Raw genomic sequence first — 16,681 nt, forward strand, 5'->3', positions numbered from 1 at the left:
CGCGGAAAGTCAAGAAGCACATCACTCTCCTGTTCAAGGAAATCAATCAGACGGGATGGAGTCCCCTCGCCCTCCATAGTGCCATGTGTAAGAGTCGTTCGCTTCGAAAGATTCCATCATCAACCTCCACGTAGACTTTAGATCGTCGCCCGGTATTATATATCTATCTACAAAACATATGTAGTGGGAGAGGAAACTCTGCTCATCCTTCATCGTTGCTCAGTCTTCAGGAGGTTTGCGGATATCTTCAGGCGAATCGCGACCACACCAATCACCCAAGCGGAGGCAACTCGGAGCTTCAGCAAGGAAGGTATGCATGTCAAGTCATACTTGAGTCCGGAGATCCTTCTCGGTAGGATCGCGGTGGAGCCCACCTTTCTCTAGCCCTAGCCATACCTGGATGGACGTTTCGCGGCATTTTTTCCAGATATTTCTCCAGTGTTCTCTGCTTCCTAAGGCGGGTCATTTTTCCAGTGGCAATCTTCCGGGGTGCGATCGCGACGCTCAACGGCGGAGCTCGCAAAGCCGGGGAGCAATGGGTGGACTATCTCGAGGATACGCTCTCATCCGTAGTGAAATTCTTCACACATCGTGAAAGCGAACCTCCCGCCGGACCGTCAGGGGGACCAGCCGCGATAGAAGCCTCGTGAACGACAGCTCATTAAAAGCTTCCATTATTTCGCTTTTCTTCACTCTAAGCAGCGCTTCGGCATTCACTTCTATATCCAATCATCAGAATGAGCCTTATATCCGTGGGGCAATCTCGCCGAGGCGCATTTCCACTCGAGAGGGGTTCCAGCGCCGCGCCTTCGCCTCGATTCGCCGCATCGTTCCACGAAATCTCAGATTAGCGATGGAACTTCCCATCCTGGGGAATGAGTTTTCCTTCCCAAGCGGAGATCGCCCTCGAATTTTGTCGATGTATCGAGTCCGTAGGAAATAAAAACATACCTCATTCATGGCTGATTATCATCCTGAATCAGAGAAGGTCCAGCTCACTAATAAGCGGACTCAAACCAAGTCTCCAGCGGGGGGGGGGGGGCGTGCGGGTAAATGCGCCCCTTGCGATTGGTTAGAGTGTGCCTGTCCTCCATCGTGCATAATCGCGATTCCCGAAGAATCCAAGTCTCCGAATCATTCTTCCGAGGAGCAGGGCTCCCGATCAAGGCTCCCAGGAAGTTCTACTTCTTAGATCCCGGAGAAGAACAGAATAACTATTTCCTGCCGAATCCAACAGATCCTCGGTGAAATATTCGGCTTGATCTGAACATGAGTCACAAGAGCAGGGATGAATACCCGGTAGTGAATCATTTCGCACATCTTCGATTTCCCTTCCTCGAAAGAGGTTTCCTGCTCAGGGCCGATTTTATTGCTACCGGCGACGATTGTGAGGGGCATCTGCGGAATTCTGGCCGGAGGTCCCGCGTGACTATCGCGTCGTTGACGTCATCCTGGCCCAAACTCGTCGTACATGTGAACGTGCTTCAGAAGGCGTGCTGAGATTGGCGGACAAAACAACAACATTCACTGTTCCGAACGACCGCGATACATTATGTCGCACCAGGAGCAGGTCGATCGCGTCTTCCAGTTTCTCAACGCCGCGAAGGAGGGCCCTCTCGCAGAGAAGAGCTGCGAACTAGCACGGGTCGAAATCGAAGCCATCGGCCAGTTCGAGAAGGAAGTCTTCGAGCTTTGTTGTGAGCTATTGAAAGCCGCCTTGCACAAGAAGTCAAGGAAACCCGTGAGTGACTTGCCTGCCGAATCTGCGGCCCAATCCACCACTTCATCTACTGTACCGCAATCGGAGTCGGGTGGCATTGCTCCGGTTCGTGAAGCGGGAACTACGCTCAATCTCCCACAGAATTCGGGCAGGAGAGTCCGAGTCTCACAGACTGAACGCCGCAGTTTCTTCGTCCATCGTGAAATGCTGCAAGCATTGGAAGATACCTCCTCGGGGAGTGAGATCGAGCAACCCAGGAAGGACGTAGCTGCACAGAAAGCCGAGAGTGGAACCGCAAGCTCTGCTTCAGATATCCCCATCAAACCCAGATCCAAAGCGCTGTGGAAACGTCGACCTAGGTCGTCTGCTTGTACGGGCTATCCGAATCGGAAAGTGGGTACCGAGAAGGTTCGGATTTTCCGTGATCCGCCCGCGAAGGAAGAAACGTTCTCAGACGGAGGTTCACTCACAAGTGACGACGACGACGAGGAGGAGGAGGAGGAGGAGGAGGAGGAGGAGGAGGAGGAGAAGGAGAAGGAAGAGGAAGGGGAAGAGGAGGAGGAAGAGGAGGAGGAAGAGGAGGGGAAGAGGATGAGGGAGAGGAGGAGGAGGAGGATGACGAGGAACCGCAATACATCCCCGCGGAGCAAATACGAGCTCAGATCGACGCCGTCAAAAGTCATGAGAACGTCAGGGACGTCGCGCTCTCCAAGTGGCCCAGGGAAGCTTACCAAATGACGAAATTCATAATGAACAATGCAATTGCCAAGAAAACCGTCCGTGTCTTGATCCTCGGAGATGGCGATCAAGCAGACGAGGATTTTTTCGACCGCGTCAAACACAGCCTGCCCGATGAGCGCCTCGTGAACGACCTCGCACCGGGAGATGCCATTTCCATCACGAGTGCATACCCAACGCCCAAGATCGACAATACCAAGGCCGTGAAGCTCAATAAGTCGTCGGAGTATCTGATCTTGGCGAAATTGGCGCGGCAGGGCGATATCCTCCTCGAAACTTGTGAGATGTTGGCATATTGCCGCAAAGTCCTGCAGAGGGCCATCTCCGAAGACGACAAAACGACCCAAGAAAATCCCATGGTCGTGAGCATACACTTCCCGAACGCTTTGAACGCTCATATCGGCAGAAAGCTCGCAGAGTGTATCTGGAACAAACTCCCTGTCAGAGCAGAGATCTGTGTGCCGCCAGCGGAGGGCCGTGAAAACGCCGCCAGGTCAAAATTATGCTACATGACGATAAGAGCCGCAGCTCATAATAATGTAAAGTTCGAGCGGATTTATCGAGATCTCAAGCTGCATGTCAAACCTAGCGAGCACGGTATCGAGGTTCACAAGGTTGTTCTCAAGGAAAATGGTGACATCCGGCTGCGAATGAAAGAGATCAAGAAACGAGGCAGAGAGTCGTATGCCGCGAGCGTCCGGTCGAAGCTGGGAATGTACAGTTATTTCCAGTAGGATATCGCGATAATTCTCTAAGGACGACTCGTATTTCTGACGGCAGGAGGAAAATCAGGACCATTCTAAACTAATTATCTTGTGGCCGGAAAGTGATGATGTTAATCCCGATTATTTGTGTAGGTATTTTAGGAATGACATCTGACTGTCTTGAAAAGTGCATTGTAGATGCACACGCAGGACGATAGGAAGCTCAATAAAATTAAGTTGACCACAGAATTCACAATTTTCCTTTTCCGTCATTGTCCCAGGGCGTCAAGGTGGCAGCAAGCTCGGTTCGATAGAATCGGAAAGTCCTTATGCTCCCGGGTCCTATGATTCGTCTCGGATTCTCTCGAGAGCATCCGTCCGTGGATAATGACCAGATCTTCCCCCCAGCCATTCATCGTTCAAGGAATGAGCCGTGTTGAACGCATGATCCGTCCAAAACCGAATGTTTCCTCTGTTCGGCATGCGGCTCTCGGTCCTACGATCTTGCTCGGGTGACCGATTCCCGTGAGCTCTCAGCGACGATTTTGACACCGGTGTTGAGATCGAAAGCAGCCAGACGATCGTGCCATTCTCTCGTTCTTGCAGCGTACGACAGACCGATCGGATTTGGACGGTATCGAGTCATCGTTTCTTGGGCGATCTCGACCCGAGGCTCGAATCGGTGAATCAATATTGAAGCCAGGAGAGGAGTGATTCTTTCCGTTGTTCCCCCAGTGGGAAATACTGTTTGTCGTCAATTACTGTTGATCAACCATCGAGTATCAAAGGCCGTAGTCATGAATTATATTTTTCATTGAATCGACCGACAATGGAAGAAGAATGGGCGTCGTTCGCTCGGACGCATCCTCGTATGATGCGTACCATGTTCGAGGCCTGCTCTTGATCCTAATGACACATAGAATTAAGACACATAGAATCGTATGAGCTCCCCTTATACAGTGATAGATGGCAGTTCTAGGGAGTGAGCCGCAGTGGAAGAGCTTCCCGGCACCGATCACGGCCCTCTGGGCTCGGAGCCTCTATTGACTGTTGATTGCAACCGTCCTGCTTGCTGATTTCAGTCCATACGAGTCCTTTTGTAGGGATCAATCGGATGAGTTGTAGGAGATCCGAAACCTAGCCACTCCGTAAAGCGACACATCCACCGTACGGAGGGAAGCGTACGTCCCGCATGTAGATCGTGCTGAGCACGTACCACCTCTCTTCATCTTCTGAGTATCTCAGCTATTCGGACACCACTGAGCTCAAACTCTCATCTGATAGGCTCGCTGTGTTCCACGAAGGAGGGCGGGATCTTCGATCATCTCCCCGTTCTGAAGCATCCAGATCGAATATCGCTCGGGAAATTTGAGGAGTCCGATCGGAACGCGGAACACAGTCAAAAATTTCAACATCAGAAGTGCCGGTCGATTTCTGCTCCGCTCTCCACGTTGTGCCTCGGTGACGTTCAGCCAGAATGGATCCGATGTCAACAATCGAATTCGAACGATTTTGTTCTGCGATCATCTGATTTTACGATGTCCTTCGACAGTTAAGTAGAAAAGTGAATTTTCGCCGCCCAGGAAGCATGTGGAGTACGTCTCAGAGCGCGTCGGGGACGATGACTCCCTCGTCTTCGAGAACCCCACCGACCACGACCACAAGAACAACCACAACCACGACTACATCGAACCCTCCAGGCGAGAACACGGAACACATGGTAGTGTCGGTCGTGTATTCCAACGGAGTGATCGGCGCTTCCTACTACACCCAAGCCTTCCTCGACGTCCGAATGACACCTCAGCTCCCGGATCAGGGGTGTAATCTTCAACAGCTCCAATTGCTCCTGCAGAAATTACAACCGAGCACGATAATCATCAGCCGTACCGCGCACCGCGATTTGGCGAATTCGGTGAATGCTTTTGTCGCTCTGCACAGGAGCTCGAGAGTCGAGAAGGTTCCACCGCAGCAGATGCAATTAGGGATCGCGAAGCAGGAGCTAATGAGTTCGAACATCCAAGGTCGGCCAGGAACGCCGTTCTCGGATTGCAGCGAAGACGACAAACTCATCTTCCTGAACAGCATCCTGGACTTCAGTCAAGAAATATCCCTGAGGAGCATGGGTGCCCTACTCCAACACGTGAAGTCTCATTTTCAGAATAGCGACGCCGTAGTCATAGCCACTTTGGGCATGCACAGGGGTTGCGGTCATCTCTCCGTCCCGAGCCGAACCTTGCGCGACCTGCACATCCTGGCCGAGGAAGCGCATCCTTGTGCTTGGCAAGGCGACTCGCGCCGAGCCAGAGAGGGGATCAGCGTATATTCGTTGTTCGAGAGAAACTGTAGCATTGGACGCGTTCGATTGAAATCTCTCTTTTGCGCACCGTACAACGACGTGCGTCAGATCGAGCAAAGTTTGAGCTCGATCGAATATCTCTTGGACCAGGAATGTTTAGCGAAATCGCTGCATCAGAATCTCGCGAGAATCAAGCGGATTGACCGCATTCTCGTAAACATGTGTCAAGGACAAACCACTGTTCCGGAATGGCAGGTCCTCCGAGACACGTGTCACCATCTCCTGGTCGTCCAGGGCCTGCTGTCAGCCGCGCCGAACTCGTCGTTGTGTGGCGCGATCGAGCGCGCTCGTGAAGCTTCCTATAGAGATACCAGTAGTATTCTTCATATGATCGAACGGACGATAGATTTCGAAGCTTTCAAAGAAAACCCATCGTACACGAGTCCCGTGAAAGCGGGGATCTGCGATTACCTGGATGAGAAGAAGAAACAGCTCTTCGGAAATATTCACAAAAGACTCACGGAACTCACTCTGACGGAGATGACGAACCTGCCAGCCGATGTTTCAGATGGTCGGATAATTTATTTACCTTGTTGGGGATTTGTGTTCGCCACCCGCTTGGAGAATGTTGGGACGATGCGTCAGCTACAAAGTGTCGAGCATGTTTGCAAGATGGATACCGAGGCGTTTTTCAAAACCTCGATCACTAGAGATTTGGACAAGCAGTACGGGGATCTGCGTAATATAATCATTCACCGAGAAAACCGCATATGCAGAACTTTACAGATCGAGGTCATTGAAAGATCGTGGCAGCTTTTGAAGATCATAGATAAACTGTGTCACCTCGACGCGGTTCTAGCATTGGCGATTACGGCTCGTGAGAGAGGATTCAAGAGACCAAAAATCATACCACGCAATAGAATCATCGTAAAAAACGGATACCATCCCTTACTGGAATTTCACAAAGCGCCCGGAGCGAGTCACATCATTCCCAATTCATACCTTTCAACCGAGAGTGTTCCTGTAAACATAGTGACCGGAGCTAATTCGTGCGGCAAGTCTGTTTACTTGAGACAGAATGCGCTCATTGTATACTTGGCTCATGTAGGATCGTTCGTTCCTGCTGAAGATTCGAGAATATGTTTATTGGATACCATTCAGACATCTTTTTTCATCGACGAAACAATGCGCGATCAGGCCTCCTCTTTTGCTTTGCAATGTCGTCAGATCGCTTCAGTCGAAAGAAGCGTCGAATCCGTCCGGGCTCTGGTTGTGATCGATGAGTTCGGCAAGGGAACTAACACGGCCGAAGGAGCTGCTCTCTGTGTAGCACTCGTTGAAAAATTCATGGAATGGTCGAATAGTCCTCATGTGATCTTAGCTTCTCATTACTACAAACATCTCTACTACTTTCTGAAGCATCGCCCGAAAGTGGAGTTCCTAACGTTTCGTTATGTCATCGAGGGGAACAATCTTGTCCAATTGCATCGAGTCGTTGATGGAGTATCCGTTAAAAGTTTCGGCAGTTTCGCCGCGAGAGAGGCCGATCTACCGCAAGAGGTTATAGCTACGCAAGAGAGAATTTCAGCATTCGGTTTGGACAATGTTGGTGACTCCGGATCTTCGACCTACGAATGCGATCGAGATTTCCACAACTTCGCACTCCAGGCTCTCGACGAAGTGAGACTCGCCATCCGAGACGGAAGATTTTAAAACCAGTAGCGAAGTAGGAGGATTCGCCTTCCGGGGGAGTCTTGCTCATAAGCGTCTAGGACAGGTTTCAGACGATTGAATTCCCAATGAATAAATAGGGCGATCATTTGTGGAGACTCTTCATGGCGTTCGTTCTCATCCTTATGATAGTAATAAGTACTCCGACTCTAATCCTGGCTGCTGCGCTGGGATCCTGTGAGATTCATTGTCTCCCAAAGACTCAGTCCAAGCGTGCGGATTTGCGTAAGTACATTCGCTCCCGGGATCCGACCTTTGAGCCTATGCCTGATCGGAATCGGTGGGACCCACGACATTGAAGTTTCGCTGCCTGAGCCGGCTCGGGTATACGAGTCGTGGTGGGGTTCTACATACGTGAGAATCCTCTGTGACAGAGGAACGTTCCGATTCATATGCGCTCTCCGTTTGGAGGGCATCTGTCGGGTAGATGGACGGGCTCTTCCACCCTCGAGGCTCCCGACTACCTAAACTCACCACGTGGCAGCAGAAGCCAAAGAACTTTCTCGGGCTGATCCACCCAGCCAAGGTTTAACGTCCCGGGTACTGTTATTCACATTGCTTCCGAGGACGGATCCATAGAGCAAATGTACCCAGGAGGATCAAGGCCGAGTACCTGCATATTTTTCCGGCAGCAGGGATCGAACCCACACCGCCTTCCGCGCAGAAGCCAGGCATCCATGGGCTCACCCCTCGTTGCATCGACCGTCCCCTCGGAGGATTCCTGAATACGCTGTTGTCCCGAAATCAGTCTAGCTCTCGGCAGCGATCTTCGGTGCAGCTGCTTTGGTAATCGCTCTCCACGACATGAAGGGTGGGTAAATCCGGCGCGCTCGGACTTGCTCATCGCATTCCCGTTTCAGCCTCTGACGGATCAGCGGGCAAGACGTACATGGCCGTCTCCGGAGGGAAACAGGGACTCGCTGGCCCGCAGCTCGATGCAGATATAGGTACTCATCTCAGATACTCAAACCAGAACGCGATATCGCCTCGCGAGACTTATGGTCACTTCGAGGTCGACTCACGCGTAGTCGAGATCGAGGATCTCCATTCATTCTGTCGAAATATCGGTTGCCCAAGAAGGGGGAGAAATGATTTAAGTCCACGGAGGGGGGGCACCTGCATTTATCGGAAGCGGGGGAAGGTTCCAAAAGAAGGTCGTCGGAGGTGAGCGGCTCCATGTTCGGAGATACCAATCGAGGACGTGGATCGCCGAATACTCCATTGCACCTTTTTGGGAGCCCTGAGATTAGAAAGAGTTCTGGGCATTGAGTCAACGATCAGTGGCGGACCTCGGGGGGGGGGAGGGGCAGTCGACGGACGAGTAGTGACCTCCGGAGAGACCTGGCCGCGCTCGGAAGTCCAAATATCAGCAGAATCGAAGAAACCCGGACACTCGCTTGCCTGAGCAGAAATTCTCCGCTCGGGATACATTCTAGCAAATGTGGACCTAACCTAGTTAACAGCGAAATTCATTCATTCATTCATTCGGAATTCATACGTGATCGTGTCTAGAAGAGGATTAACGCTATCTCCATCGCCGTCGTCAGATCTCGGGGCACTCATGAATCTCGACGATGATTTTCATCGAATCTTCCCCCCAATCTGTTGGATTTTATTTATCTATCGATGTCTCTCGCTTGTGGTATGAGCCTCGAGGCTATTCGTCGCGGGGGTCTTCCGTGAGGTGATGAGTGATGAGCACATCGAATCAAGACGATTTCTTCCAGTGGTACTGACCGCTTCGAGAATCATTTCCGACAAATCTCAACACAAAGCCTTCGATCTCCTCCATGCGGGCACATCCCCGGAGCTGGCCTCCGAACTGGGTCTTCAGATGTCATTGAATTCCAGTCGAAAAAGCCAAGGCCAGCAGCGCCTACAACACTACTGTGTTATGGGACGTGGAAACGGCTTGTTTCTCTCCCGTCGGATTCTCTAGTCTAAATATTAGTATTGAAATAGCATTTATGTCGCACTTCAATCGATTTCTCAGTGATTTCATTTGGTTTCTTCCTCCGGCAGCGGTTCATCTTCCGGATTTTCTTTCGGCAGGACTTTCTTTCCAGAAGTTCCCCGAACTCACATCTTGAACCATCTGTTTTCCATCTCGGTGAGCTCAATGCTGTCGCCGAGAGATTCGAACCCTATTAGAAATTAATCGAAACATTTGAAGCAAATGTGGCCATCGGATCGCAATCTTGAGGGTCAAGAATGCTGTAGGGTTTCCGAGCTGACGTATCATCGCAAACCTTCCTTTCCCTCCTCCCCCTTCCTCTCCTCCCCTAACGATCCTTTCTCCTCGATGACCAATACTGCATCGAGCTGGGGATAGTTTTCATGATGCTTGATTTGTCTCCACCAAATGTTACACGAATTATTGTCGTTCTTCTATCATGGATTGTGACGGTCGTGCTGTAGTTCGTAGACAACGATATATATATTCTGAATGCCATCACGAATCCGGAAAAGGAGAATTTTCAACGCCATGGAAAACACATGCTGGGGGTTAACGCCTCGTCGATCAGATCTTCTTATTTCTGACGTACACGTAGTGTAAGATGTTGCACTGACCCCATCCTTAATTTTTCGTTCCACCCCGAAGTGTTTCGCAGGGAACGGAAGTTTTCCTGCGAATGTGTCAAAAAGAATGCACTCGGGTGTTTCGTGCTGGCTTGGAGCAATATCCAATGTAAGCAGAGATCCTCATTCCATAACATTGTTTGCTGTCGTAAATTGATCAACTCTGATTCCGGCGCATCATCGGTGCAAATAGACTCAACATGATCGGATCCGTCATCCCGCCTATCGCAATTTGACGACAACTCACCAATCACTTCAGAGCAATTGACCCTTACACCATAATATTTGTTCAAAGGCTGCTCAACAAGATATCGCAGCCAGGCTTCCACGGTGGACTTTTTGACGAAGCCGCTCAGAAAAGAGGATTCAAGGATGTTGTTTTTCTCAAACTTTACTTCGAAAGAATAATCGTCGTCCCATGATCGCGGTAAGCACTGTATTATCGAGTTGAAATCGACAAGGACATTAATGACTCGACCGACAATGCCGTGACAACCGTCACGACGCAAACGGCGTATTTGCATGTAAGGAATCCTTTGAGAGACAAGTCGCTCGCTTATGGGGTCCAGCTTAGGCAAGCCTGATGGAATGGATACCTATAGCCATTCATCATCCTCATCGGCGGAACTCTGTCGCGCCGAGACGTGTTGTAACCTGAGGAACAGAGCCGACATCGTGTGGCGTCGTCCTCCGGGAAACGAGTGGATAGGAAGTTCGCCATCGAGGGGGTTACCGTTTTCAGATTACGGAGGAACCAGAGGCGATTACAGACGTCGCATGGCCAGGATTACTCCCGTTCTGCACGACACTCCCGTTGCTGTTAACTACGAGTCTTTGGCCTCATGATGAGCATTCGGTTGTCATCGCCATTCGTAATCGCTCGCAATCGTACTAATTTGGTGTGGAAATCCCGCCCCCTATCCCCGTAGCCCCACTCGTCAGAACGCTTCTGCAGCCATCATATTTTGGTACAAGCCTGATGCTCAAAGCGGTGCATTCCCGGGTTCTGATCGTGAGGACAAACGCGGTAGGAAAAGAGAGCCCGTCGGTGATTTCGACGGTCAATTCCTCTCTGACTATGCTTATGTCACTCGGTCAGAACTCAGTACCTTGAGTCGAAATCATCGATGCGACTGACACGATTCATGCTTATCTACCGACGTTCATCGTACCAGCATACTGCGTCCGCTGAATTTTATTGAAAGCGGAAATTCATGCCCTTTTCCACAGAGTTTCGTGGGGTTTCTGGATCGTGATGGGAATATATAGAGGAGCCTTCTGATTTTTATGGTTTCCAGCCACGATCGTCTCCCGTGACCTCACGATCATCAGACATCAATTAGGTGAAAATCCGTCGAGTCTTGATGATTTCAAACCAGAGCTGTGCGCCGCGCTGAGCATTGCGAGTCCCATTGACTCAATGCCTAAGCGCCATGGCGCCGCGGCGCTCGAGTATTGAGTCTATGGCGCCGGGCGCTACGTCCTGGAGCCGGCGCACAGCACTGGTTCTCACCCCGCTAAATCTTACAAAAAACGCTGCATGATGACGAGGTTTTTCTCGAACTTCGCGGAAGACTCGGTTTGGAGCAGCTGCAAGTAGACCTCTGGCGCGGGCCTGATGGGAGCATTGTGAGAGTTCCAGCGCCGGGCTTAGCTGTCATGATTTCAGAATTTCAATCTATAATTCCATTACGGTAAACATGTGTTGGCACGTGGGAGACGTTGAACAGTAACAGCATGACGCATGGAACCACGGCGAAATCCGTCGGGCCCGGAGTGAGCCCATTACAATAGTCAAAGGAATCATTGTATACCTGGGGTACGCATGATCCTGACAAGTGAACCATCGTCGGTCACAGGAGGTGTGATCAACTGATGAGGAGATTTTCCGGGATGAACAGCACTACGGCGGAGATAGTCGACCGCAATCCTCTCCAACACGGATCGCGGACTCCTTCGACCACGATTACGAAATTTCGTTACCGCGTTTGCCCCTGCTACTTGAAACTCATGCGCTCTATTTTTGATCTCCAGAGTGTGATTTTAAGCGCCCAGGCTGACAATCAGCGGACGAATGTGGCCTCCGCAGCTGCATCAAAATTCTAGCTGGCGGAGGTTCTTAGTCGTTCAAGTTCGGAAGTTTACATGGAGAGCCACGTGCCAACGGGCCGCTCGTGGATGTCGGGAACTGCTGGTCAATCATCATGAGAAAGAGCTTGTGTACTCATAGGAAAGCCGGAGAACGACCCAGCTTATGATAAGTTGTGCATCGATTGGGATAGACTCGGCACGTCACGTCGGCGCGCCGGAGGAGGGGAAAGCAAATTAACCGTCATGAGCTAGACTCTCGCTCTTTGGCGGAGTGCGATGAATGAGAAGAAGACGAGAAGATGCTCGGGAAATTCCAAAACACGATCGACAGGTCTAATCTCGGAAAGGCTGTGGTTCGGAGTTCCTCGCTGAAACTCGCGATTTCCAACCTCGACAGAGGCTGCGATCTTTTCTATCGACGCACTTCGCGGAAAGGCTCTCGATTTGGTCGCACTTACCGACTACCCGCGCGGGTGGAAATGGTAAGGGCAAGCTTCTTGATTCTAATCTTTGGACGTTGTGTTCAGAGTGCATTAGAGTAACCCATCAGGATGTGCACGAGATTCGGATCGAGCTAGGGGTTTCAGGAATCCTCAGCCGTTGTATGTCGCGAGGAGTTGTCTAGGTGATTCCAAGTTTCCTCCACCTGTTTTGGGGATCCGTGGCGCTAACGTCAAGCACCCTCTATCGCAGCGTCGGAAAGAGTCAATATTTTAAAACCGATCGTGTCGGCACGTGTCCGCTCAGCGCACAATCAATACTACAGACTCGGAAGGAATGCTTCGGAGAGGAATATTGATACTCGTTGGAGCCACTCACAGAGTCGTTGGTCATCATCTTCTCTATTAGTTCGCCGGAGCTTCCAAGGGCGAGAACTCCAAAGATATTTCCGTGGAATGACGTGCAGTTGGCCTTCATCTCATGCATTTCGAGCTATGCGATCCGATTTCTCGAGTTTTCCCGACATCCGAGGGAGGATCAATTACTTAGATCGTGTGGGAGGGAAGTTTCCTAGGTGTTCCACCTCCGGTAGACAGATCGTCACTCGGTCCTGATCACACTATAAGGATGATGTGCATACGAGTCAACACCTGCGCCATGGTCTTGATCAGCCTCGCAGAATGTTCTTGGAGTGAACATTTGGATCCGATGAAGCTTGTGAGAACCCTCGAGGGAATTGCTCTCGATTTGAACATTGAACCGACATCCCTCTTGCTTGTGGACGCTGCGCACGTTCTGGAGAAAGGTTCTTTCAGAGCTCAATCAAGCTTGATCACGAAAGGTCTCAACACTGGCCCTGGCTCATCTTCCAAGCAGCATTCCAAGCATCTCCCAAGGGCAATAAGGGAGCAGCATCTGCAGTTCTTGGACGCTCTGGCCGCGCCTCTCAAGATGGTCATAATTACTTCGTATGAACTTTTCAAGGTCACGGGGGCAGTGAGGGATTTTGAACGGAACGTCCGCCATAAAGTGCTGTTCCTTGTGATCACGAACACGAAAGCACCGGAACTCGAGCGTCTTCCCGATGGGTCGATGCTGTCAGCGATATTCTGGTCCAGAGACAGACTGTCACGCCACATTTGTTCCGAAAGTTTTGATCATTTGTTCGTCAGGAGATCCATATGTCCGGTCACGGCCTGCGAGCGCGAAACTTTGCGATGCGTTTTGAAGGAAGTTCGTGACGCGATCCTGAGCCGACGAAGAGCTAAGCTGCTTACCGCCATTTTGTACCTTCGCTGCAATTCCACGCTCGTCACTGTTTCGTTCTTCGGGCGCAAAATTTTTCTGCCCGACGATTATGTGCGGCATCATCCAGCATCACGCTGGAGGTTTTTCGAAGTGAGGTCCAACGAATGCTATTCTCTCATTCTGAAGAAGCCCGTGGACATAACGGCGCTACTGGAACCATTCGAACGAGCAGTTTGGTGCCTGATAATGATTAGTGCTGTCGTCGTCTCAGTGACGTGGTCCAGGATGACCCGTGGATCTACATTTGCGATCTTGAGTCATCTCATGGAGAGATTTCTCACGGTTCGAAACATTGACTTCAAGCCGAAGAGCTACGCGAATACTTTGATCGCTTGCACGGCGCTCGCTTTTACTTTCCTGATCGGGAACCTCTTCTCAAATTGTGTCATGTCGGCGTTTTTAAATCCTAATCCCCTCTTTCCGGTTTCGGATGATTGGTTTAATTGTCAGTCCGACACATTTTGCGACTGCATCGAGAATATCCAGAAAATTCTCTCTTACATGCCCGTCTGTCGCTTCCCGCCATCTCTCCTTTTGAGGGTCGATAAACCTTTAGGTCGATTCCGACCGAAAAAGACAGAAGAAAAATGGGTTGGTGAAGTGACCGCGCTTAGAGCTTCATCTAATTGGGTGACACGGCAGATCCCTTTGGGATTGGTTCGAACCAGCAAGATTTTCGACCAATTGTTGCAGCACGGAGTGTTTTCACTGAAAAGACTCGACGTTGTAGACAGTCTGAGCAGGTCGGGACTAAGAGTACCTCCCGCGAAGGATGGAATACGACAAATGGAGACCCTTTCCAAAGTGATTCTCGGAGATAAAATTAGAGTTCCTGATCATGAGCTCATGACCTATTCAACCATGAGAGGATACTTCGACCTCGAGAGCCTCGTGGAAATTCAGCCAATGTTCGCCTTCTGTTCATACCTCATCCTCGTGGCTGCCTTCACAGAAATCGCCTGCAGGATGGATTTCGGCTGGATTAGAAAGAGACTCAACATAGAACGCGCGATGCTTCGAGATCTTCTCGCGAATCATCTTCCTCACGTGTCCATGTTATGGAACACCGACAACTTCGGGCCACGTCCCTCGGTCGCGCCCGTGCCTGGCCTGAGGCACCGCTACTGTGAGTCACAGTCTGTGAGTCGATGAACGGATCAGCAGGGAGAATTCTTGTGTCCTCCAATACCGTTCCCGGAAATCGAGAATCTTGGACGAAATTCACATCGCCATAATTTCTTTCTCACTGAGTGAGACTCGTTTGTGCGGCATCTGAGACTGCATGTGATGAGAGAATGCTTCATTAGCAGGCGTCTTGAATGGGCTTGGATCACCTTTGGATGAGGACATGAAGGGGATAAAATGGGCCGAGCGAGCGCTTCTCCATCGGAGCCCTCGCGAGAAATTCACCTTTCCTTCTTTTTCCGGCTCCGATATCCGGAAGGCGCGAACCATCGCATCCAAACAAACGCAGTTCCGAGAACGAACGGTCCCCTGAATCGTGTCTTGCGATGTCGTGTGCAGAAGTTTTTCGGATGAAAGCGCGAGCTAGAAGTTTCGCATTCCAGACTAGAAGTCCGCTCACGACTGTGTCGTTTCGGGTGGCTGCTGTGAATTTCGAATTCCATAAGCTATCAAGGCTGCCCAAATGAAGAAACGAAGTTCCCAATATCCATAACCCGGTTAATCTATATTTTCCTCTGCGTATCCTGATCCCACGCCTTCGTACCAGAAAAATATCTGTGCCCCATTGTCTGCCACCGGTTGCCCCCATCGCGAACCGAGGGAAGCCGGCGATAGTCTAACGGCGTATCGGGGAGTTCAATTCTAGTCGAGGCAAATTGGCGGAAACTCTGATTGCCGACTCGGACGGACTCTCGGTCCCCCATCAACAAGGATATAGTGCTCTCTGGATCCATTATTCAGCTCAACGGAGGCAGCGGGGAGCCTGAAAGGATGGAGATCAACCCCTCGATGCAAGATGAAGGTGAGGCTGCGTCTTGGTCTTGAATTCTTGAATGATATCCTCATGAGAATTATTTCCCTCGATGAATGCACTCTCACCGACAAGAATGACGGGAACTTTGCAGAGTTCCTGACTTGCTCTCCGATCGAAGTATGCGATGAAAGCACCGAGAACTCAACCCTGATCGATGCGTATCACGCTGAAGACGATCAAAGTGAGATAATGAAAAGTGGCTTCTACTATAGTTTTTTTTCTTACATCTGCTTTATATTTCGCATTCATGAAACGAGGTCGACCCATCTGGTCTGTCGCATAGCGTTCTGGGTACTTCGGGGGCGAAGTTTGGAGACTTTTTTCTCGCATTCTGAACGTACGCTTCTGCTTTGATTTCCAGGACAAGCGGTCAATCGGAAACTCACCATGCTGGTATATGCTCGTAGTGTATATTGCACCAGATGGGAAGTTCATGGAAGGAAGTTTCCCCTAGCCTGAACATTCCTCAAATATGCTTTCCAGTCCAAGAAGATGCATCCTCGCACTCCGCGGTCTGGAGCAGCTTCCCTGGAAAACAGCCCGGCACCGATCTTGAAATACAAACCGAAGGTGGAGTTTGAGAACAATGCATATAATTCCTCCGGAAAGCCATGCAAAGGTCGATACATGAACGCGGCATTGTTCCGCAGGCTCCGCTTGAATCAATCCTGCGGGTGCCTCTAGAGAAAGCAAACACGGGGCTGAGGCCGCAGGCAAGAATGACACCATCGTCAAGTGATTTTTGCGCTCCGAGACGAACCGAGTTCGATAGGATGCCATCGAGAAATGAAACCCCCGGGAAAATGATGGAACTGAAATTTCCTGTAGGAAAAAGAGGTTTTAGGAATTGCAAAAACTCTGACCAGGTATCGAAAGGTGGCAAGTTCTCGAACATTGGAGAACTCAAGGTGATATCGCCGATCGACTTGAGAAAAATGTCGGTAGTGGATGCTTCTCGTGAACACAAAGAAACCGGAAAGAAGATTTTGCCGAAGCCCGGGTCTCATCAAGCTTCAGGCTTGGAGCTTCCGAAGGAACCTGCCAAGATGAGATTGAAGCCATCTCGGGTAGGA

The 16,681-nt window shown here is 50.6% G+C and overlaps 1 protein-coding gene across 1 annotated transcript; it reads left to right on the forward strand.

Annotated features, from left to right (window-relative positions):
* Positions 1-4,783: 4,783 nt before the first annotated feature.
* On the forward strand, positions 4,784-7,171 carry LOC100907507 (mutS protein homolog 5-like). Its single transcript, XM_003741873.1, has one exon. The coding sequence runs from the start codon at positions 4,784-4,786 to the stop codon at positions 7,169-7,171; it is 2,388 nt and encodes a 795-aa protein (XP_003741921.1).
* Positions 7,172-16,681: the final 9,510 nt, after the last annotated feature.

Source organism: Galendromus occidentalis, unplaced genomic scaffold (genome assembly GCF_000255335.2).
Source record: "Galendromus occidentalis unplaced genomic scaffold, Mocc_1.1 scf7180000077213, whole genome shotgun sequence".
NCBI classification, from domain to species: Eukaryota; Metazoa; Arthropoda; class Arachnida; order Mesostigmata; family Phytoseiidae; genus Galendromus; species Galendromus occidentalis.

What these genes read in the sequence shown, in the direction of transcription:
- LOC100907507 (XM_003741873.1), top strand. Translation starts at nt 4,784, where the DNA reads ATGACTCCCTCGTCTTCGAGAACCCCACCGACCACGACCACAAGAACA.